The sequence below is a fragment of the Oryctolagus cuniculus genome, chromosome 6, assembly GCF_051225735.1.
Source record: "Oryctolagus cuniculus isolate XC-2025 breed Fujian yellow rabbit chromosome 6, ASM5122573v1, whole genome shotgun sequence".
In the NCBI taxonomy this organism is placed as follows: Eukaryota; Metazoa; Chordata; class Mammalia; order Lagomorpha; family Leporidae; genus Oryctolagus; species Oryctolagus cuniculus.
In genome coordinates, this window is record NC_142872.1 from 60,917,904 (window position 1) to 60,934,416 (window position 16,513).

General features: G+C 47.3%; 1 protein-coding gene across 1 annotated transcript in view; it reads left to right on the forward strand.

The window, feature by feature from the left end:
• The window catches only part of ATP6V0E1 (ATPase H+ transporting V0 subunit e1), a 39,473-nt gene that overhangs the window by 13,999 nt on the left and 8,961 nt on the right, over positions 1 to 16,513 (forward strand). Inside the window, exon 3 of the mRNA XM_002710381.6 lies at positions 14,364 to 14,500. Within this exon, the coding sequence (XP_002710427.1) occupies positions 14,364 to 14,457 (94 nt within the window). The 3' untranslated portion in view covers positions 14,458 to 14,500. The remainder of the gene's footprint in view (positions 1 to 14,363; positions 14,501 to 16,513) is intronic.

Below are 16,513 nucleotides of genomic sequence, written 5' to 3' on the forward strand. Positions count from 1 at the left end.
GCACTGCAGGCTGCGGCTTTACCTCCTGTGCCACAGCGCCGGCCCCAGTGTATGTTCTTTTGAAGTAAGGCACACACAAAGAGACTTTGGCTCTCCTGAACAAAGTCTTGGTTTGAAATGCATTCAGGGACTTTTAAATTGTCTTCTGTTTGTGGCAGTTTCTTTCTCTTGCTAGTTTGTTCTAGCTTACAGTTTGAGTCTCCTAAGAAAACATAACTTGTTTGAGCTGTAAATAAATCAGATTTTCTGCCAGTAGAACCCTATTTCTTTTATAGTTTTGTAGAGGAACATCTGAATGTTCCATGTAGTTCCCTCTTTGAGACACAAAGTCACTTTTTCTTTTAAGCATACAGTCCTTGTTAGCCACTTGCTGTACTTTCTCCCAGTCTTTGGTTGACTTTTAATGATTATGTTGTGGGGTGCTGTGGGGAATTTTAAATAAAATACTGTGTGTGAAAATTTAAGAGAGCAAACAATATGAATGTAAAGAAATCTTACTGGTGATATTTTAAGTGTACAAATTATTTTAATGAAAACTGTGTGACTTGTAAGTGCAGTTTGCTTACGAGGCTGATACAGAGAGTATAGAGTGTGTTGTACTGGACCATACTAAAGGTATGAAGTCTGCATGCACCAGTCACTGGATCTCGGCACTGGAGATGTATGCAGCATTCTACAAAGTTCATGGAATATGCATATTATGAGAGAGCTATGGACTTTTTTTTTTTGCATAAAAAGAAACATCTTTTATTTCCATTTTTCCACAAATTTTTTGAATCCTGGTGTCGCAGTGAGTAAACAAAACAGCTAACTTCTCTGAGTTGTCTTTAGTGAGAGAAATAGTGAGCAAAAAGAGCCAGAAATAGGGGACAAAAAGAGCCAGTGACTCGCTTGAGGCCCCTGAATTCCTTTCCTGAACAGGTTCTCCCATCCACTCATTCCCACAGTGGCCTGTTTCTGAGCTGACACTGCAACAGTCAACACAGAAGGCTTCTGTACTTGTGTGACCTTGAAAGGCCTGGAGACTCTTCCCTACCAGGAAGTAAGCAAGCAATTCCGCAGTGGACACCTTTTTTTTTTTATGTATTTATTTTTAAATATTTATTTATTTATTTGAAATGGCATTGGTTCAAGTCCCAGTTGTTCCACTTTTTTTTTTTACTTTAATAATTTCCTTTAGTCTTTGATACATTTATAACAACAGTTTTTTTAAAAAAATATTTAGGGGCTGGCACTGTAGCATTGCAGGTAAAGCCACCACCTGCTGTACGGCATCCCACATGGGCACCAGTTCAAGTCTCAGCTGCTCTACTTCCGATCCAGCTCTTTGCTATGGTTTTGGAAGCAGTAGAAGATGGCCCAAGTCTTAGGGCCTCCGCGTCTGTGTGGGAGATCCGGAAGAATCTCCTGGTTCCTGGCTTTGGATTGGCCCGGCTCCAGCCGTTGCAACCATTTGGGGAGTGAACCAGTGGATGGAAGACCCCTCCCTCTCTCTCTCTCCATCTTTACCTTTGTGTAACTCTGCCTTTCAAATAAATAAATAAATTTTTAAAAAAGATTTATTTATTTGAAAGGCAGAGTTACACAGAGAGAAAGAGAGGCAGAGAGAGAGAGAGAGAGAGAGAGAGAGAGAGAGAGAAATCTTCTATCCACTGGTTCACTCCTCCAAATAGCCACAATGACCAGGCTGGGCCAGGCTGAAGCAGGAGCCAAGAGCTTCTTCTGGGTCTCCCACGTGCGTACTGGGGCCCAAGCACTTGGGCCATCCTCTGCTGTTTTCCCAGGCACGTTAGCAGAGAGCCGGATCAGAAGTGGACTCAAACCGGTGCCCATATGGGATGTCAATACCACAGGCAGTGGCTACCTGCTATGCCACAGCACCAGCTCCCTTTGTTTTCTTTTCAGATTTATTTACTTTTTTAAACAGTGACAGAGAGAAAAAAAGATCTTCCATCCTCCTCTTGTTCATTCCCTAAATGGCTGCAATAGCCAGGTCTCAGCCAGGCTGAAGTCAGGAACCAGGAACTCCATCCAAGTTTCCCATATGGGTGGCAGAGACATAAGCACTTAAGCTATCACCTGCTGCCTCCCAGGCAGATTATCAGGAAGCTGATTGGAAGTGGAGGTGAGACTTGATCCCTGGCATTCTAATATGAGATATGGACATACCAAGAAATGACTTGACCTACTGTGTTAAAACACCCATCCCCATTTTTGAACTTAAGATTTATTTATTTATTTGAGAGGCAGAGTTACAGAAGGGGCGGGGTAGAGAGAGAGAGAGAGAGAGAAAGAGAGATATCTTCCACCTGCTGGTTCACTCCCCAAGATGGCTGTCTCTAAAATGTAATCCATTTGCCGGCGCCGCAGCTCGATAGGCCAGTCTTCCACCTGCAGCACCAACACCCCGGGTTCTAGTCCCAGTCGGGGCGCCGGATTCTGTCCCGGTTGCCCCTCTTCCAGGCCAGCTCTCTGCTGTGGCCCAGGAGTGCAGTGGAGGAGGGCCCAAGTGCTTGGGCCCTGAACCCGCATGGGAGACCAGGATAAGCACCTGGCTCCTGCCTTCGGATCAGTGCAGTGCGCCGGCCGCAGCGCACCAGCTGCAGCGGCCATTGTGGGGTGAACCAACGGCAAAAGGAAGACCTTTCTCTCTGTCTCTCTCTCTCTCACTGTCCACTCTGCCTGTCAAAAATATATAAATATAATATAATCCATTCTATCTCAAGTATAGTCACATATCATTATTTTGCACACACGAAAAAGTTAAATCCAGGGGCCTGTATTGAGGTACAGCATGTTAAGCTGCTGCTTGAACGCTGACGTCGTATGTTGGAGTGCTGCTTCCATCCCAACTGCTGTGTTTCTGATCCAGCTTCCTACTAATGCGCCTGGGAAGACAGCAGAACATGGCCCAAGTACTTGGGCCCCTTCTATCCATGTGGGAGACCCAGATGGAGTTCCAGGATCCTGGTTTCAGCCTGGCTCAGCCTTGGCTGTTGGCGGCCATTTAAGGAGTAAACCAATGGATAGAAGATACATCTCGGCCTCTTTTCTTCACTGTCACTATGCCTTTCAAGCAAATCATTTTTCAAAAGCCAATTCCTTTATATTATTAAATATTCTATCATATTTAATTTTCACTGACTGTCCTAATTATTTTATACTTTGCTTGCTTCAGGATTCACACAAAGGAGGCATTGTTGTGGCACAGTAGGTTAAACTACTGCTTGAGACACCAACAACCCATATTGGAGCACTTGTTAGAGTCTTGGCTGCTCCTCTTCTGATCCAGCTCCCTGCTAATGCCCCTGGAAAAGCAGCAGAAGATCCCCCGAGTACCTGGGCCCCTGCCACCCTGTAGGAGACCCAGATGCTATTCCTGGCTTCAGCAAGACCCAGTCCTGGCTGTGGCCATTTGGAGAGTGAGTGAACCAGTGGATGGAAGATCTCTCTCTGTCACCATGCCTTTCAAATAAGTAAATAATTTTTCTTTTTAAACAATCCATATGAGGATCACACATTGCAGTAGGTAGATATCATCTCTTTTCAGTTTCTCTTTCTATTTTTAAGATTTATTTATTGGGGGCTAACACAGTGATGTAGCATGTAAAGCCACAGGCTACAGTGCCAACATCCCATATGGGCACCGGTTAGAGTCCTGGAGGCTCCACTTCCAATCCAGCTCTCTGCTGTGGCTTGGGAAAGTGGGAAAGCAGTAGAAGATGGCCCAAGTCCTTGGGCCCCTGCACCTGCGTGGGAGACCGGGAAGAAGCTCTAGCTCTTGGCCTCGGATCAGCCCAGCTCCAGCTGTTGCACCCATTTGAGGAGTGAACCAGTGAATGGAAGACCTCTCTCTCCCTCTGCTGAGAGAGAGCTCTTTCATCCATTGGGTCACTCCCCAAATGCCCACAACAGTCAGCCTGGGCCAGGCTGAAGCCAAGAGCCTGGAACTCCATCTAGGTCTCCTTTATAAGGTCCTAAGAACTTGGGCCTTCATCTGCTTTTCCAGGAGCATTAGCAGGTATCAGGGAGCTGGGACTCAAATAGGTATGGGATGCTGGCATGTCAGCAGCGGCTTAACCTGCTATGCCACAACACTGGTCCCAGTGTGTTGAGTACTTTCATCATCATAATGTCTGATTTTTCTGTGTATTATTGGCAGTCATTGGTTCTGTTTCTGTAGTTTCTTGTTTACTCATTAGCTAGAATATATCTATAAGTAGAGATTACTTCAACAACTATTTGGTTATCCCAATAACTGAAAAATAATTCATAAAGGAAAGATAGGATATATGTGTGGTTTTCCATTCACCTACTAGTTTAAAAATAAATAAATAAATTGGTTCCCTTACATCTTCTAACAGTGAACAATGACTGTTGCTTTGTGATACTGGATGATTGCAATCCTGTGTAATCAGTGTCCTTGTTGATGTTCCAAATTGTCCACTTGTTGGCCACTGGGAGCCTATTCTAGTTGGCTCCTGAGTCCCTTTGACACAATTGTAGCATATTTTTAATTGGCCTTTTATTGACTGGTTGTTAGTCTCTGTCCTTACCCCTAGCTTTGAAGTTCCTTCAGGACAAGAAATGTATTTTGTAGAGGTAGAATGTCTATGTTTCTGTATATAGGTAAGTTTTTTGTGTCTCCTATCTGATTGGTGGTGAATAGAAGGAAATATGGGTGCATGCCAATGACAAAGATACTTTCTGAGAATGTGCTGTTAGGTGATTTTGTCATCATGCAAGCATCAGAGAGTGCACTTACACAGACCTAGGTAGCTACAGTGTCAGTAGGCCATACAATCTTAAAGAACCATCACATAGGCAGTCCATCAGTGACCAAGATGTCATTAACCATAGTGTGACTACAGCGGCATCCATAATGGAAAAGAGTGGACAACTCAAATTACATTTGTTCCCCAAACGTTGAGCCCTTCCATTCTTTAGCTTAGAACTTTTCTATGGATAGCCCAAGGAAGCCCAAGTGTATGGTGTTAGCTAATTTGCTTGTGTCCATCATTGGTGTTTCTCAGTTTGTGTCTTATTTACAGCTAGTTGTTTTATAGTTTGTTACCTATCTTCACCTGGAATTCATCCAAGAAGCATTTTATTGAGTACCTACTGCATGTTGGTTCCTGGGTGCACAGTGGAGCCCAGAACTCTTCCTTGTTGGAGCTGACAGTTGAGAGAGGGCAGTCAAACCAGTAGGTTAAAACTCTTCTCAGTCTGCAATAGACAATTTGAGAAGGCGCTTAAAGGGGCCAAGCAGGGTTCTGTGTTAGAGAACAGTGAGGACAACGGGAGCGAGGAAGAGACTGATTCAGGGTGGCCACAGAGAGCCTGTCCTCCAGCCAGAGGAGCTGGCCATGTGGTGAACTGGAGGCAGGGCCTTCTGCAAATGCAAAGGCACCAAGGGGTAAAAAGCTTGGAATGTTCTACTACCATAGTGTCACTAGGTTTTAATAATGAGGTGGGGAGTGGCAGGCTCAGGATTTAGGTAAAAGGCAGTCCAGGTAGGATCTATGAACTAGGGCAAGAAGGTTAGGTTTTGTATTAGGTGACTAGGAAGTCTTCTAAGATGTTTAATGCCCTGTGGAGAAGGGACTGAAGGGAAGAGTGGAAGCAGGGACACTTGCCAGGAGGTTATTGCAAGTGAGAGCTCATTGTGGTTTGAAAGCTAGTTTGAGGTGGACTGTATCGGTCCTGCCGATGGATCGGATATAGGAGGAATCACCAATGGCTCCCAGGTATCTGCGTTAGGGTTTACTAAAATGGTGAAGACTCAGGACAGGGTGATGTTTCAAGGCAAAAATTCAGTTGAGGCGCACTAAGATGAAATGCCTGTGAGGCTTCCGGGAGGGGCAGATGGGAAAGTGTACATGAGGAGAGACACTGGAAGCCTTGAGAACATCGGCAGTTACCTAAAGCCATGGTTCTGTACTGGGGATTCTACTAGCATCCAGCAGGTAGAGGCCGGGCTTGCTGCTGGACATCCTCTTCCGCACAGGAAAACCCCCTTCCCCCCAACGAGTAATGATGCAGCCCAAAGTGTCAGTAGTGACCTCAGAGAAGGGATGGAGATGGAAAAGACAGAACAGGAAGAAGGTAGGGCCACACCTGGGGAGTGCCAACATTGATGTGTCTCATAGATGAGGAGCTAGGAAAGGACAGGCTAGAGCTGCCAGTGTTGAATAAAGCAGCTTGACTGGGAGCGTATAAGGGAGGAGAGGGTGGTAAAATCAGGCATGCACCATGAAGGGGAAGTCACTTTCCACAAGGGTAGGTGGAGAATTGTCTGGAGGCAGCACTGGGAACTAAGACCTCTTGAGACCCAGTGCCAAAGTCTGACCTAACCTGTGAGTGATAATAAGGAGCCTTCTCCGGGGCCGGCGCCATGGCTCACTTGGCTAATCCTCCACCTGCAGTGCCAGCATCCCATATGGGCGCGGAGTTCTAGTCCTGTTTGCTCCTCTTCCAGTCCAGCTCTCTGCTGTGGCCCTGGAGGGCAGTGGAGGATGGCCCAAGAGCTTGGGTCCCTGCACCCACATGGGAGACCAGGAAGAAGCACCTGGCTCCTAGCTTCAGATAGGTGCAACGCCAGCCATGGCAGCCATTTGGGGAGTGAACCAACGGAAGGAAGACCTTTCTCTGTATCTCTCTCTCTCTCTCTCTCACTGTCTATAACTCTAGCTGTCAAATAAAAAAGAAATAAAAAAATAAGGAGCCTTCTCTGTGTGAGAGAACCTTTGGGAAGCCAGGTTTCACTTAAGCTGGAGGCCATAGAAAGAACTAGAAGAGAAGGAAGTTATGACTGAGTGGTAGATCATCAAGCAAGAGCTACAGAGAACACAGTGGAAGGATGAGAAGTTGCAACAACTACTGGGATGAGCAGAGCAGTGTAGGATGGGGCTTGAGTCATAATAGACCTGGGAGGTTTGGAATTCTGGCAAAACTGAAGTAAGTGAAGATAAGAGATTTGTTGGACCTAATTCATAGAGTCCCTGGTATTAGGGGATCAGAAAGATGTCCTCCCTCTTTATGCTCTAAGATTATTTTGCCCCACCCCTTTTCTTAAAAAAAAAAATTTAGTTATTTATTTTGAAAGAGTTACACAGAGGGAGATAGAGACAGAGAGAGATAAAGGGAGAGAGAGAGAGAGATCAATCTTCCACCCACTGGTTCATTCCCCCAGATAGCTGCAACAGCCAGTGCTGGGCCAGGCTGAAGCCAGGAGCCAAGAGCTTCTTCCAGGTCTCCTACATGGGTTGCAGAGGCCCAAACACTTGGATCATCAAGCTTTTCCAGGCCATTAGTAAGGAGCTGGATTGGAAGTGAAGCAGCCAGGACACAAACCAGCACCCATATGGGATGCTGTTGTTGCAGGTGAAGGCTTAACCTGCTATGCCACAATGCCAGCCCAAATTTTGGCTATTTCAAAATAACTAAATTTTGAAATCAATTTCTCAATGTCTATAAAAAAGGCCTGTTGGGATTCCTACTGGGAGTGTATTGATCAGTTTGGAGAGACCTGACATCTTAATGATGCAAAGATTTCTAATCCTAGCATGATGTCTCCATTTGTTTAGGGTTTTTTGTTTGTTTGTTTCAGCAATGTTTTGCGATTTTTGGTGTTGAGATCTATGTGTCTTTTGTTAATTATATTCCTAAGTATTTTACTATAATTTTTATGCTATTTTAATGAGATAGTCAAGTATTTATCAATTTTATTAATCTTTTCAAAGAACCAAATTTTTAGCTTTATTACTGTTTTTTGTTTTTTGTCCTTCTACTGCATTAACATCTGCCATCTGCCCTTCCTTATTTCCTTCCTCTCCTTACTTGGGGTTTACTTAGCTCTTTTTTTTTTTTTTTTAGAAAGATTTATTTTATTTATTTGAAAGGTAGAGTTATAGAGAGAGAGGGAGAAACAGAGAGAGTGAGAGGTCTTCTATCCACTGGTTCACTCCCCAAATGGCCGTAATGGCTAGGGCTGGGCCAGACTGAAGCCAGGAGCTTCATCTGAGTCTCCCACCTGGGTGAAGAGGCCCAAGAACTTGAGCCATCCTCTTCTGCTTTTCCCAGGTGCATTAGCCAGGAGCTGGTTCAAAAGTGATGGCACCGGGGCCAGTGCTGTGGCGAAGCAGGTAAAGCCACCGCCTGCATTGCCAGCATCCCATATGAGTGCCAGTTCAAGTCCCGGCTGCTCCACTTCTGATCCAGCTCTCTGCTATGCCCTGAGAAACCAGTGGAAGATGGCCCAAGTGCTTAGGCCCCTGCTCCCATGTAGGAGACTCAAAAGAAGCTCTAGGCTCCTGCTTTGTATCTACCCAGCTCTGGCCATTGCTGCGGCCATTTGGGGAGTGAACCAGGGATGGAAGACCTCTCTCTCTCTCTGACTCTGCCTTTCAAATAAATAAATACAACTTTAAAAAAAGTGATGGCAGCTGGCACCGCGGCTCACTAGGCTAATCCTCTGCCTAGTCCCGGTCGGGGCACCGGATTCTGTCCCGGTTGCCCCTCTTCCAGGCCAGCTCTCTGCTGTGGCCAGGGAGTGCAGTGGAGGATGGCCCAAGTGCTTGGGCCCTGCACCCGCATGGGAGACCAGGATAAGCACCTGGCTCCTGCCATCGGATCAGCGCGGTGCGCTGGCCACAGCGCACCGGCCGCGGTGGCCATTGGAGGGTGAAGCAACGGCAAAGGAAGACCTTTCTCTCTGTCTCTCTCTCTCACTGTCTACCCTGCCTGTCAAAAAAAAAAAAAAGTGATGGCACTAGGTCTTGAGCAGGTGCTCTGATATGAGATGCAGGTGTCCCAAGCGGCAGCTTAATCTGCTGGGCCCCAATATCCACCCAGAATGTAAATCTTGAAGTGTGAAGAACTGGCAGAACTAGGGCCTGTTCCTGTAATGGTGAAAGAACCCTAGTAGAGATTGGCATAAGGGTAATGGAGAATCATTTGTGCCTTCTTGTTTAGAGTTTGGAATCCTCTCCCAGACTATCATGATTGTGGCAGAATTCATTTCCTGTGGGACCATAGGTTCTTTCCTTGCTGGCTGAGTTGGGGCCACTTGTAGCTTCTAGAGGCTACACATATTCCTGGCCACATGGCCCCTCCCTCTTTAAAGCCAGCAACAGAGAATCTCTTTTGTATCAAATCCTTGTCACCCTGTAGCAGTCTGAGTACAATAAGGAAAAAGAAACCTCACAGTAGGTTAAATAGGTTTAACATAAAGAATTATTATTAACTTTGGGGAAAGGATAGCTGTAAGATACAAGGACTGAGTGAGAGCATCAAGGAAGAACCAACCTGGGAAGGATTCAGGCCTCTGCTGAAAGGGTGGTGCAGTCTGTCAGATGGTGGACAAGTTCATTGGTTTGGCCAGGCTGGAGCTGTGTGGTTGCTGAGCCAGCAGTGGGCACTCTCTGGAGTGCAGGCAAGAGAGCAGGTGATCAGTGACATCAGTGTGTTGTGGGAGCAGGTGGCCTTTAAAGCACATTTTAGGCCATGCAGGAGCTCTGGTTTCCATGTGGAGAAGGCTGCTTAAATGTTATTGCCAGGTCAAGGCCACCAGATCAAAGAAGGACCATGTTTTGGGCCAGAGCTTGGGTAGGCTTCAAAGAACATTCTCACACCCACTCCATGACCTCCCGCCCACCCCTGCCATGTCCTTGCAGCTCCCTCTGCGGAGAAAGCTTAACATCCTGCTCCCATGGCAGGAGAAGTGAGGGAAATCAGTTGTTTACCCCAGAGCACGCGCTAAAGGGTGCATTGGGAGCTGAGAAGCAGTGACTTCCTGACATCCCCGCACTCCCAGTGTCTTTGGGTAGGGAGCATCCTGCCTGTAGTAAGAGCTCACCTGATTAGGCTGCTTTCCCTCAGGAGAGTCTCCCTGTCTTCAAAGGGATGATTCAAACTAGCTGTTATGTTCGTTATGATCACATAACAGTCTCATCACAGGAGTGACTGCCCTGTCAAGTTCACAGTCCCCAAGGCTTCTGTGGAGTGTGTACACTAGGACAGGAATCTTGAGGGAGTCTCCCAGAAAGAAATGTCCCTGCCACACGGCACACGGGAGGTGGAGCTGGGGGCAACCAGACTGACTCAGAACCACCCCCCGTGCACAGTGAAGAGGGTGTGGCTCATCAGCGGCTGGGAACAGTTGTAGCTGTCTCACAGAGAAAGAGAAGGAAGAAGGAGTGTTTGCTGGCTGGCAGCACTGTGTGTGCATTAGCTCTTTAATTCTAATACCTTGAGGCGAGGAGTAGCATCTCCTTCTTACAGGAGAGGACTGGGGTCACGCCACTGGTACTTAAAGCCAGCATTAAAGCGCAGCCCTGTCTGAAACCCAGTCCCGGTGCATGTAATAAAGCTGCTGCCCTTGCAAGTGGGTTGGGCAAGGGGTCTGTGCGGTCATTGTGGTGGAGCCAGGGCAGGTTGCCCTCCTCCCTCTCTGCTGTCTCATGAAAGAAACACCACCACCCCCACCACCACCCCACCACCCCCCCCCACCCCCGCTATGGCCCTGGCCTGAGGGCTAGTGGATCAGAAGGAGGGTCCTGGCTGGACTTCCCCTGTCTAACAGGGAAGCCGACTGCTCCATCTGGGCCTCACCAGGAAGTAACCCATACCTTTGTTCCCTGTACTGCTATCTGAATGTGGAACAAAAGAACAAAGCAGTGTTTAAGCTGGGAAGAGCCTTTTCTGTGGGAGGGCATAGTTTATGCTCTGCTGCACTCCTGATGAGCAGCCAGAGAGTGCTGGTAGCGTGAGAGCACCCACGCCTGCCCTCCCAAAGCTCACTCGCCCTACCGCCGCCGTCTTTGGTTGACCTCTCCTGGCTCCTCAGTCCCCTGGAGTTGGGCCCTCAACTGGCTCCTCTATGCATCATCAAAGCCTGATGTAGAACACTGCGCTGGTAAATGATTGTGGAATGTGTGGGGAACCCCTAGGCTGCACCCCGTAGAAGCAGGCTGGTGTTGTGGGACTCAGGAGTCCTGGGATTCCCCCTCCAGCCCCATCACTGCTTCGCTGTGGAATATGAAGCTCACGGGGACCTAGTATCCTCTTCTTTATAACAAAGCACATGGACTTGACCTCAGGTCCATTCCAGCCCTGCAGTTCTCTTAAAGATGCCGCTGCCTTGCGGCTGCTGGCTGAATTGAGTGCTCTCACATGGTTGGTTCCCAGGCTGCCCCTCAGGCCGTGAAGACATGTGGAACCGTTTGGGCAAATCTGAAGGGTACACTTAGTTCCTCTTCTTGTACACATGAAGTCATAGATTCACTGCAATATGATCTCTTCCTCCACCCACTTCCATCAATTCAGACTGGATTTTTTTTTCTCCTTCCAATTCTCTGCATGTTTATCAGCGTTAAAGGGAAATTTTAAGTCAGGAGGTACTCAGAAGGGCAGGCACAGAGCTCAGCTGGTCAGAGGGGGAAAATTCCTCTGTGAAACTTCAGTGAGCCTGCCTGGACTGTGTCCCAGGTTATTTTCTTGAACTGTGGTTTGTTGGGATTTTTCTAAAGTGATTTTTTTTTGCACTTCATATGAAACATTAAAAATAGTGCGCAAAATGGAATTCAGAAAGTTTCTGAATGCTGCGCCGACAAGCAGAGCGGCCTTCATTTTTGCCTCTGGATTTTCTTCACTGCGGCTCCCAGGACTCGATATTCAGCAGATGGGTCCTCATTTCCTTCATCCCCAGGCTGTTTCAAGTTAACCAGATTAGTGCCTTCTGAAACGTTCTCAGCTGCACTATTTAAAAGGTCACTTTTTACAGGGGGAGCATTAAGCTGACCTGGTTTCTGCTATTACCTAATTAGTATTGTGACTATAGACAAATCACATGGCCCCTCCCTGCCTCAGTTTCCTTAACTGTTTGGCACAGGAGTTCATAGAGAGGTGTGTGTGCGAGGTGTAGCACGGGTGTTTTTCAGAAGCTCCTGGGTAATTGTGACGTGCGGCAGGGGCCGAGAACCACTCCTCCACAGCATCCTACAGAGTGAAATAAACATTTCATTCTTGGTGATGAAAGGAGACAGGGACTAGGTTAGGTTTTTAGTTCATATTTCTGAGCACTAGCCAGTCATCTCAGCCTACTACAAAAGTATGGGCATCTGTTTTTGCTGGCCGCCTGTGTTGCCCGCTGGGATTGGGGAAATCCTGGGTTTGTGTGGAATTTTCCAGGCCTCTCAGCCCTGCGCCGGGAGTGTTGACTGTGGTCACAGAGCTTCTCAGTGTGTCTGCCTGTGCTGTCCTCCTCTTTCTTTTCTGCTTATACCAGGTGGTTATTAAACTTCAACTCTAAGTGTTTGTTTCGTGTTTATGTTTAATACCCAGTTCTGAGGAGGTATCAGAGACTCATCTGAATTCACTGTTTGTTTATAAAGTCAGCCAGCTTGAGGTATCTGTGTTGGCCTGATTTCCTCAGGTGTCGTGTTTCCTGCCACAAAACCACCTTTTGTGGTGTGTGTGTGGGGGGGGGGGGGGTCGGTGCATTCCTGTAGGCACAAACTTCTGATGTTGTGTTGGCTTACTCGCAAGCAGTCTCTTCACTGCTCTGATCACAGTGAAAGCCAGAGATAGACGGACAGACAGCGATCTCCCATCCACTTCAACAGCCTGGACTGGGCCAGGCTGAAGCCATAAGCACGGAGCTCCATCTGGGTCTCCCACATGGGTGACAGAGACTCAACCAGTTTGCTGCCGTCGACCCCTCGCCCCCCCCCCCGCCCAGTGCACGTGGGCCTCCCAAGCTTCGTCCTAACTGCTACACCTAAAACCCATCCCCAGAGGCAGCCTTTTGAGCCTCTGATTGGAAGCATTCCCAACACGACAAATAGAAGGGAAGAGATCCGGTGAGATAAGGCCTGGTGGGGTTTGGCTGATTGCTCTGTGATGGGAGTGTGGGGGCCTGAAAGTTTGAGACTGCTAGTGAGGCATCTCTCTAGAATGCCCTTCCCTGGCCCCTGCAGAGGGGATGGCTGTGTCAGGCTTGTTCTCCCTGGGCAGATGGAGGATGGAGCTTGGCCTTGTTTGTTTACCATAGCCTTTCCCGCCACCCACACCACACACACCTCTGCCCCAGGAGAGACGTTCTAATCAAATCATGTATTTATTTCAAATAGGAGTGCTCTGCTGCATTCTGGTGTTCACTGAAGCGCTCCCCCTTCCCTGACCATCCTGTCCAAGTACTAATCCCTGACCAACCATTTTCTATTCCTTCTCTCTGCTTTATTTCCTTCCTAGCACCTATTTTCTGGCATTCTGTCCCGTAAGCCTTAAGAGGATAGTGACATTTCATCTTCTCCATTGTGTGCCTGGGGCTGGAACCTAGTAGGTGCGCCTTAAGTATTTGTTGGGTAAGTAAAACAGGGACTGGTTTGAATAGCCAGACATTGGCATCATGCCTTTTCTTTCCTTTTGTTCTTTGCTTTAGTCTTAACTCAGTCTCAAACTTCATTGGGCATATAAATGATTCCATCAGGTATAAAAATATGTATTCAGAATTCTGTAAGCAAAGTAATAAAATTTTAAAGGTGACTTTGTGCTGTTTTTCGCTTCTAACCCTGAGGTGAGCTGTGGCAGCTTTGTTATTAGTCTGTAATACAGAGGAACATCTTGTTATCCAGATTCCGAAGGAGGCAGGAACAGTGAAATGCCTGTGGGGTTCAGCTACAGTGGGGCCCACAGATGTTTGAGCGGTGATGGTGACTAGAGAAAGGGAGATTGTGTGACAGTCTGTCAGGGGTGGGGAACGTCCTGCAGAAAGAATCATTTGTTCTGGCCCTGCCAAGACAACCCCAGGTGAGACTTGAAATTCAGTAGATCTATAGCAGGCTGATTTTTAAGTTGATCATTTTCTATGGCCTGCGGATGACGTTATAAATATCCAACATGTCCCTTGGCAGGAAAAAAGGTCCCCCACCCCTGGTTTGCTTGGAAGATTAACTGAACTCAAACCTTGACCATGGTACTCCACGAGGGTATGTCATGTAGGTTGTGGAGAAAGTGTAAAAAAAGACCTGAGCCTGGAAAGTGAGCATCGGTAATACTTTGAGGTAAAGGTGCCATGCGTTCAGGAAACCTCAGACACTTGGAAAGGTCATCAGGTGATGAGAAAAAAGGCAGAGAGGTCCTGTGCAGAGGCCTCACTGCTCTGTGCCCGTCTCAGAGTGAAGGCAGGTCGTGTCTCCTGGGAGATGTCTGGTTATGAAACAGGCTCTCCTCAGCACAGTGTGCACTGAAAGTTTGGTCCAGATGGAGTAGAGTTAAGTTTTGCTAACATCCCTTTCTGCCCTACATGAGTATGGTCATGCTCCAGTGTGATTTCACCACTCCCCTCTCATTCATTCTTCCAGTTGGCTGATTGCAATTCTGGCCCAACTCAACCCTCTTTTTGGACCACAGTTGAAAAATGAAACCATCTGGTATCTGAAGTATCACTGGCCCTGAGAAGAAGACATGAAGACATGCTCCACAGTGCTCTGTCATGGAGGTGAGCACACTCCCCTGACCTTTCACACCATGGCTCTCCATCCGTCAGCTAGAGTTTCCCTTCCTTGACTTCTGCTACGAATTTTATGGCCAGTTTAACATATGGCAGGGCTGGCTGCAGAAAGCCAGTTCATCTGAAGAACAGAAATACATTTGGAATTTAGGCCACTCACCTTACCTAAATCTTAAGGATTTAAATTCTACCATGACCCAGCCTTTTTTTTTTTTTTTTGACAGGCAGAGTGAACAGTGAGAGAGAGAGACAGAGAGAAAGTTCTTCCTTTGCCGTTGGTTCACCCTCCAATGGCTGCCGCGGCCAGCGTGCTGCGGCCGGCGCAACGCACTGATCCGATGGCAGGAGCCAGGTGCTTCTCCTGGTCTCCCATGGGGTGCAGGGCCCAAGCACTTGGGCCATCCTCCACTGCCTTCCTGGGCCACAGCAGAGAGCTGGCCTGGAAGAGGGGCAACCGGGACAGAATCCGGCGCTCTGACCGGGACTAGAACCCGGTTGTGCGGATTAGCCTAGTGAGCCGCGGCGCCAGCCGTACCCAGCCTTTTCAAATAAATACAGTTACCAAATGAAGCTTACATGCAGCCTTTCAGGCACAGATCAAACAAGTGTATACTTGGAGTGCAAGACCCAGTGACCTTAAGAAGCAGCTGGCAGATTTAAAATAACGCTTCTGAATGCTTTGGATGGAAAGCCATGGGTGCCTTTGACAACTGGTGGTCTTAAGATTGTAGCTTTTATTTGGTTCTGAGATACGTGGTGGTACTGTGGAAAGATGTATTCATTGGCTGAAAATCTGGAAATCTGTCATTGAATTTGTTCCTCTATCTGCTATTTTGTTAAATGGAAGTTAGTTCTAAATGTTTGACGAGATTCAGGGCCAGCTTTGAGGGCCAGGGTGCTTCTCCGGTGACGCTGTGAGCTGCTTGATGCCTTGCCTCAGGAGACACACAATGCCTGACTTGCCTCTTTGTGCTGATACTGTGCTGGTCCCTGGGTGCAGGTGCCCACACCCCGGTCCCTCCAGTGGGAAAGTTCTCTTTCAGTCTCTTATCCATTGATGATCGTAACCTGAATCAGTTATTTCACTTGAAACAGCAGAATGATGATTTTCTAGTCCTGTCATTATGTCCACAGTTGATTAGCTGAAATAACTTCTGTAAAGATAAACTTTCCCGCACTTTTCATTTCCTTTTTATTCAGAGTAAGGTGTTGGTACCCAGTTACTTCTGAGATAGCCAATGAAATGTTCTTGTTAGTTTTCGTTAACTATGTTGTTTATCCCTTTCGTGTTGAGTTATTCTTCCCGTGGCCTTTGGACCTGTCTGGGCTGGCTTTTTATGTCCTTTGGTTTGTTTCTGAGGTCCTGTTCACTTTCTGGTGACCTCAGGATGCCTCAGACCCCTCTTCCATGAAGTACTTCAAATAGTTCATGGAAAGTCGATTTAAGGAATAAGTTTATTTTGGTGCCAATTTTTTTGAGATCCGTGCAGTTTTTCATAATATGAATTTCCAAGAACTTTTTGAAGTCACCTCATGTGTGTGTGGATTCCAAAATTTCTCACACCAAAATAACCTTTATCGTAAAAAGAGAGAGAGATTTATATATTCATTCAAAAGGCAGAATGACAGAAAGGGAGAGACGGTGTGAGAGATCTCTTCCATCACTGGTCCATTCTCCAGCTAGCTGCAACAACTGGGACTGGGCCAGACCAAGCCAGGAGCCCAGAACTCCCTCCAGCTCTCCCATGTGGGTGCTCCCCTGTGGGATCTAGGTACTCGGACCGTCATCGGCTGCCTCCCCGGATGCATTAGCAGGAAGCTGGGTCAGAAATGAAGTAGCTGGGATGCAAACCAGTCACTCCTCGTGGGATGAGGATGTCCCAAGCTGCGGCTTAACCCGTTGTTAGTTCACATTAAAGTTTCTTTGTCAAATTTAACATTACAGCATTTTTACTTCTTTGGTTTTATACTTGAAATCCATGCAGAGACGCTGAAAAATCT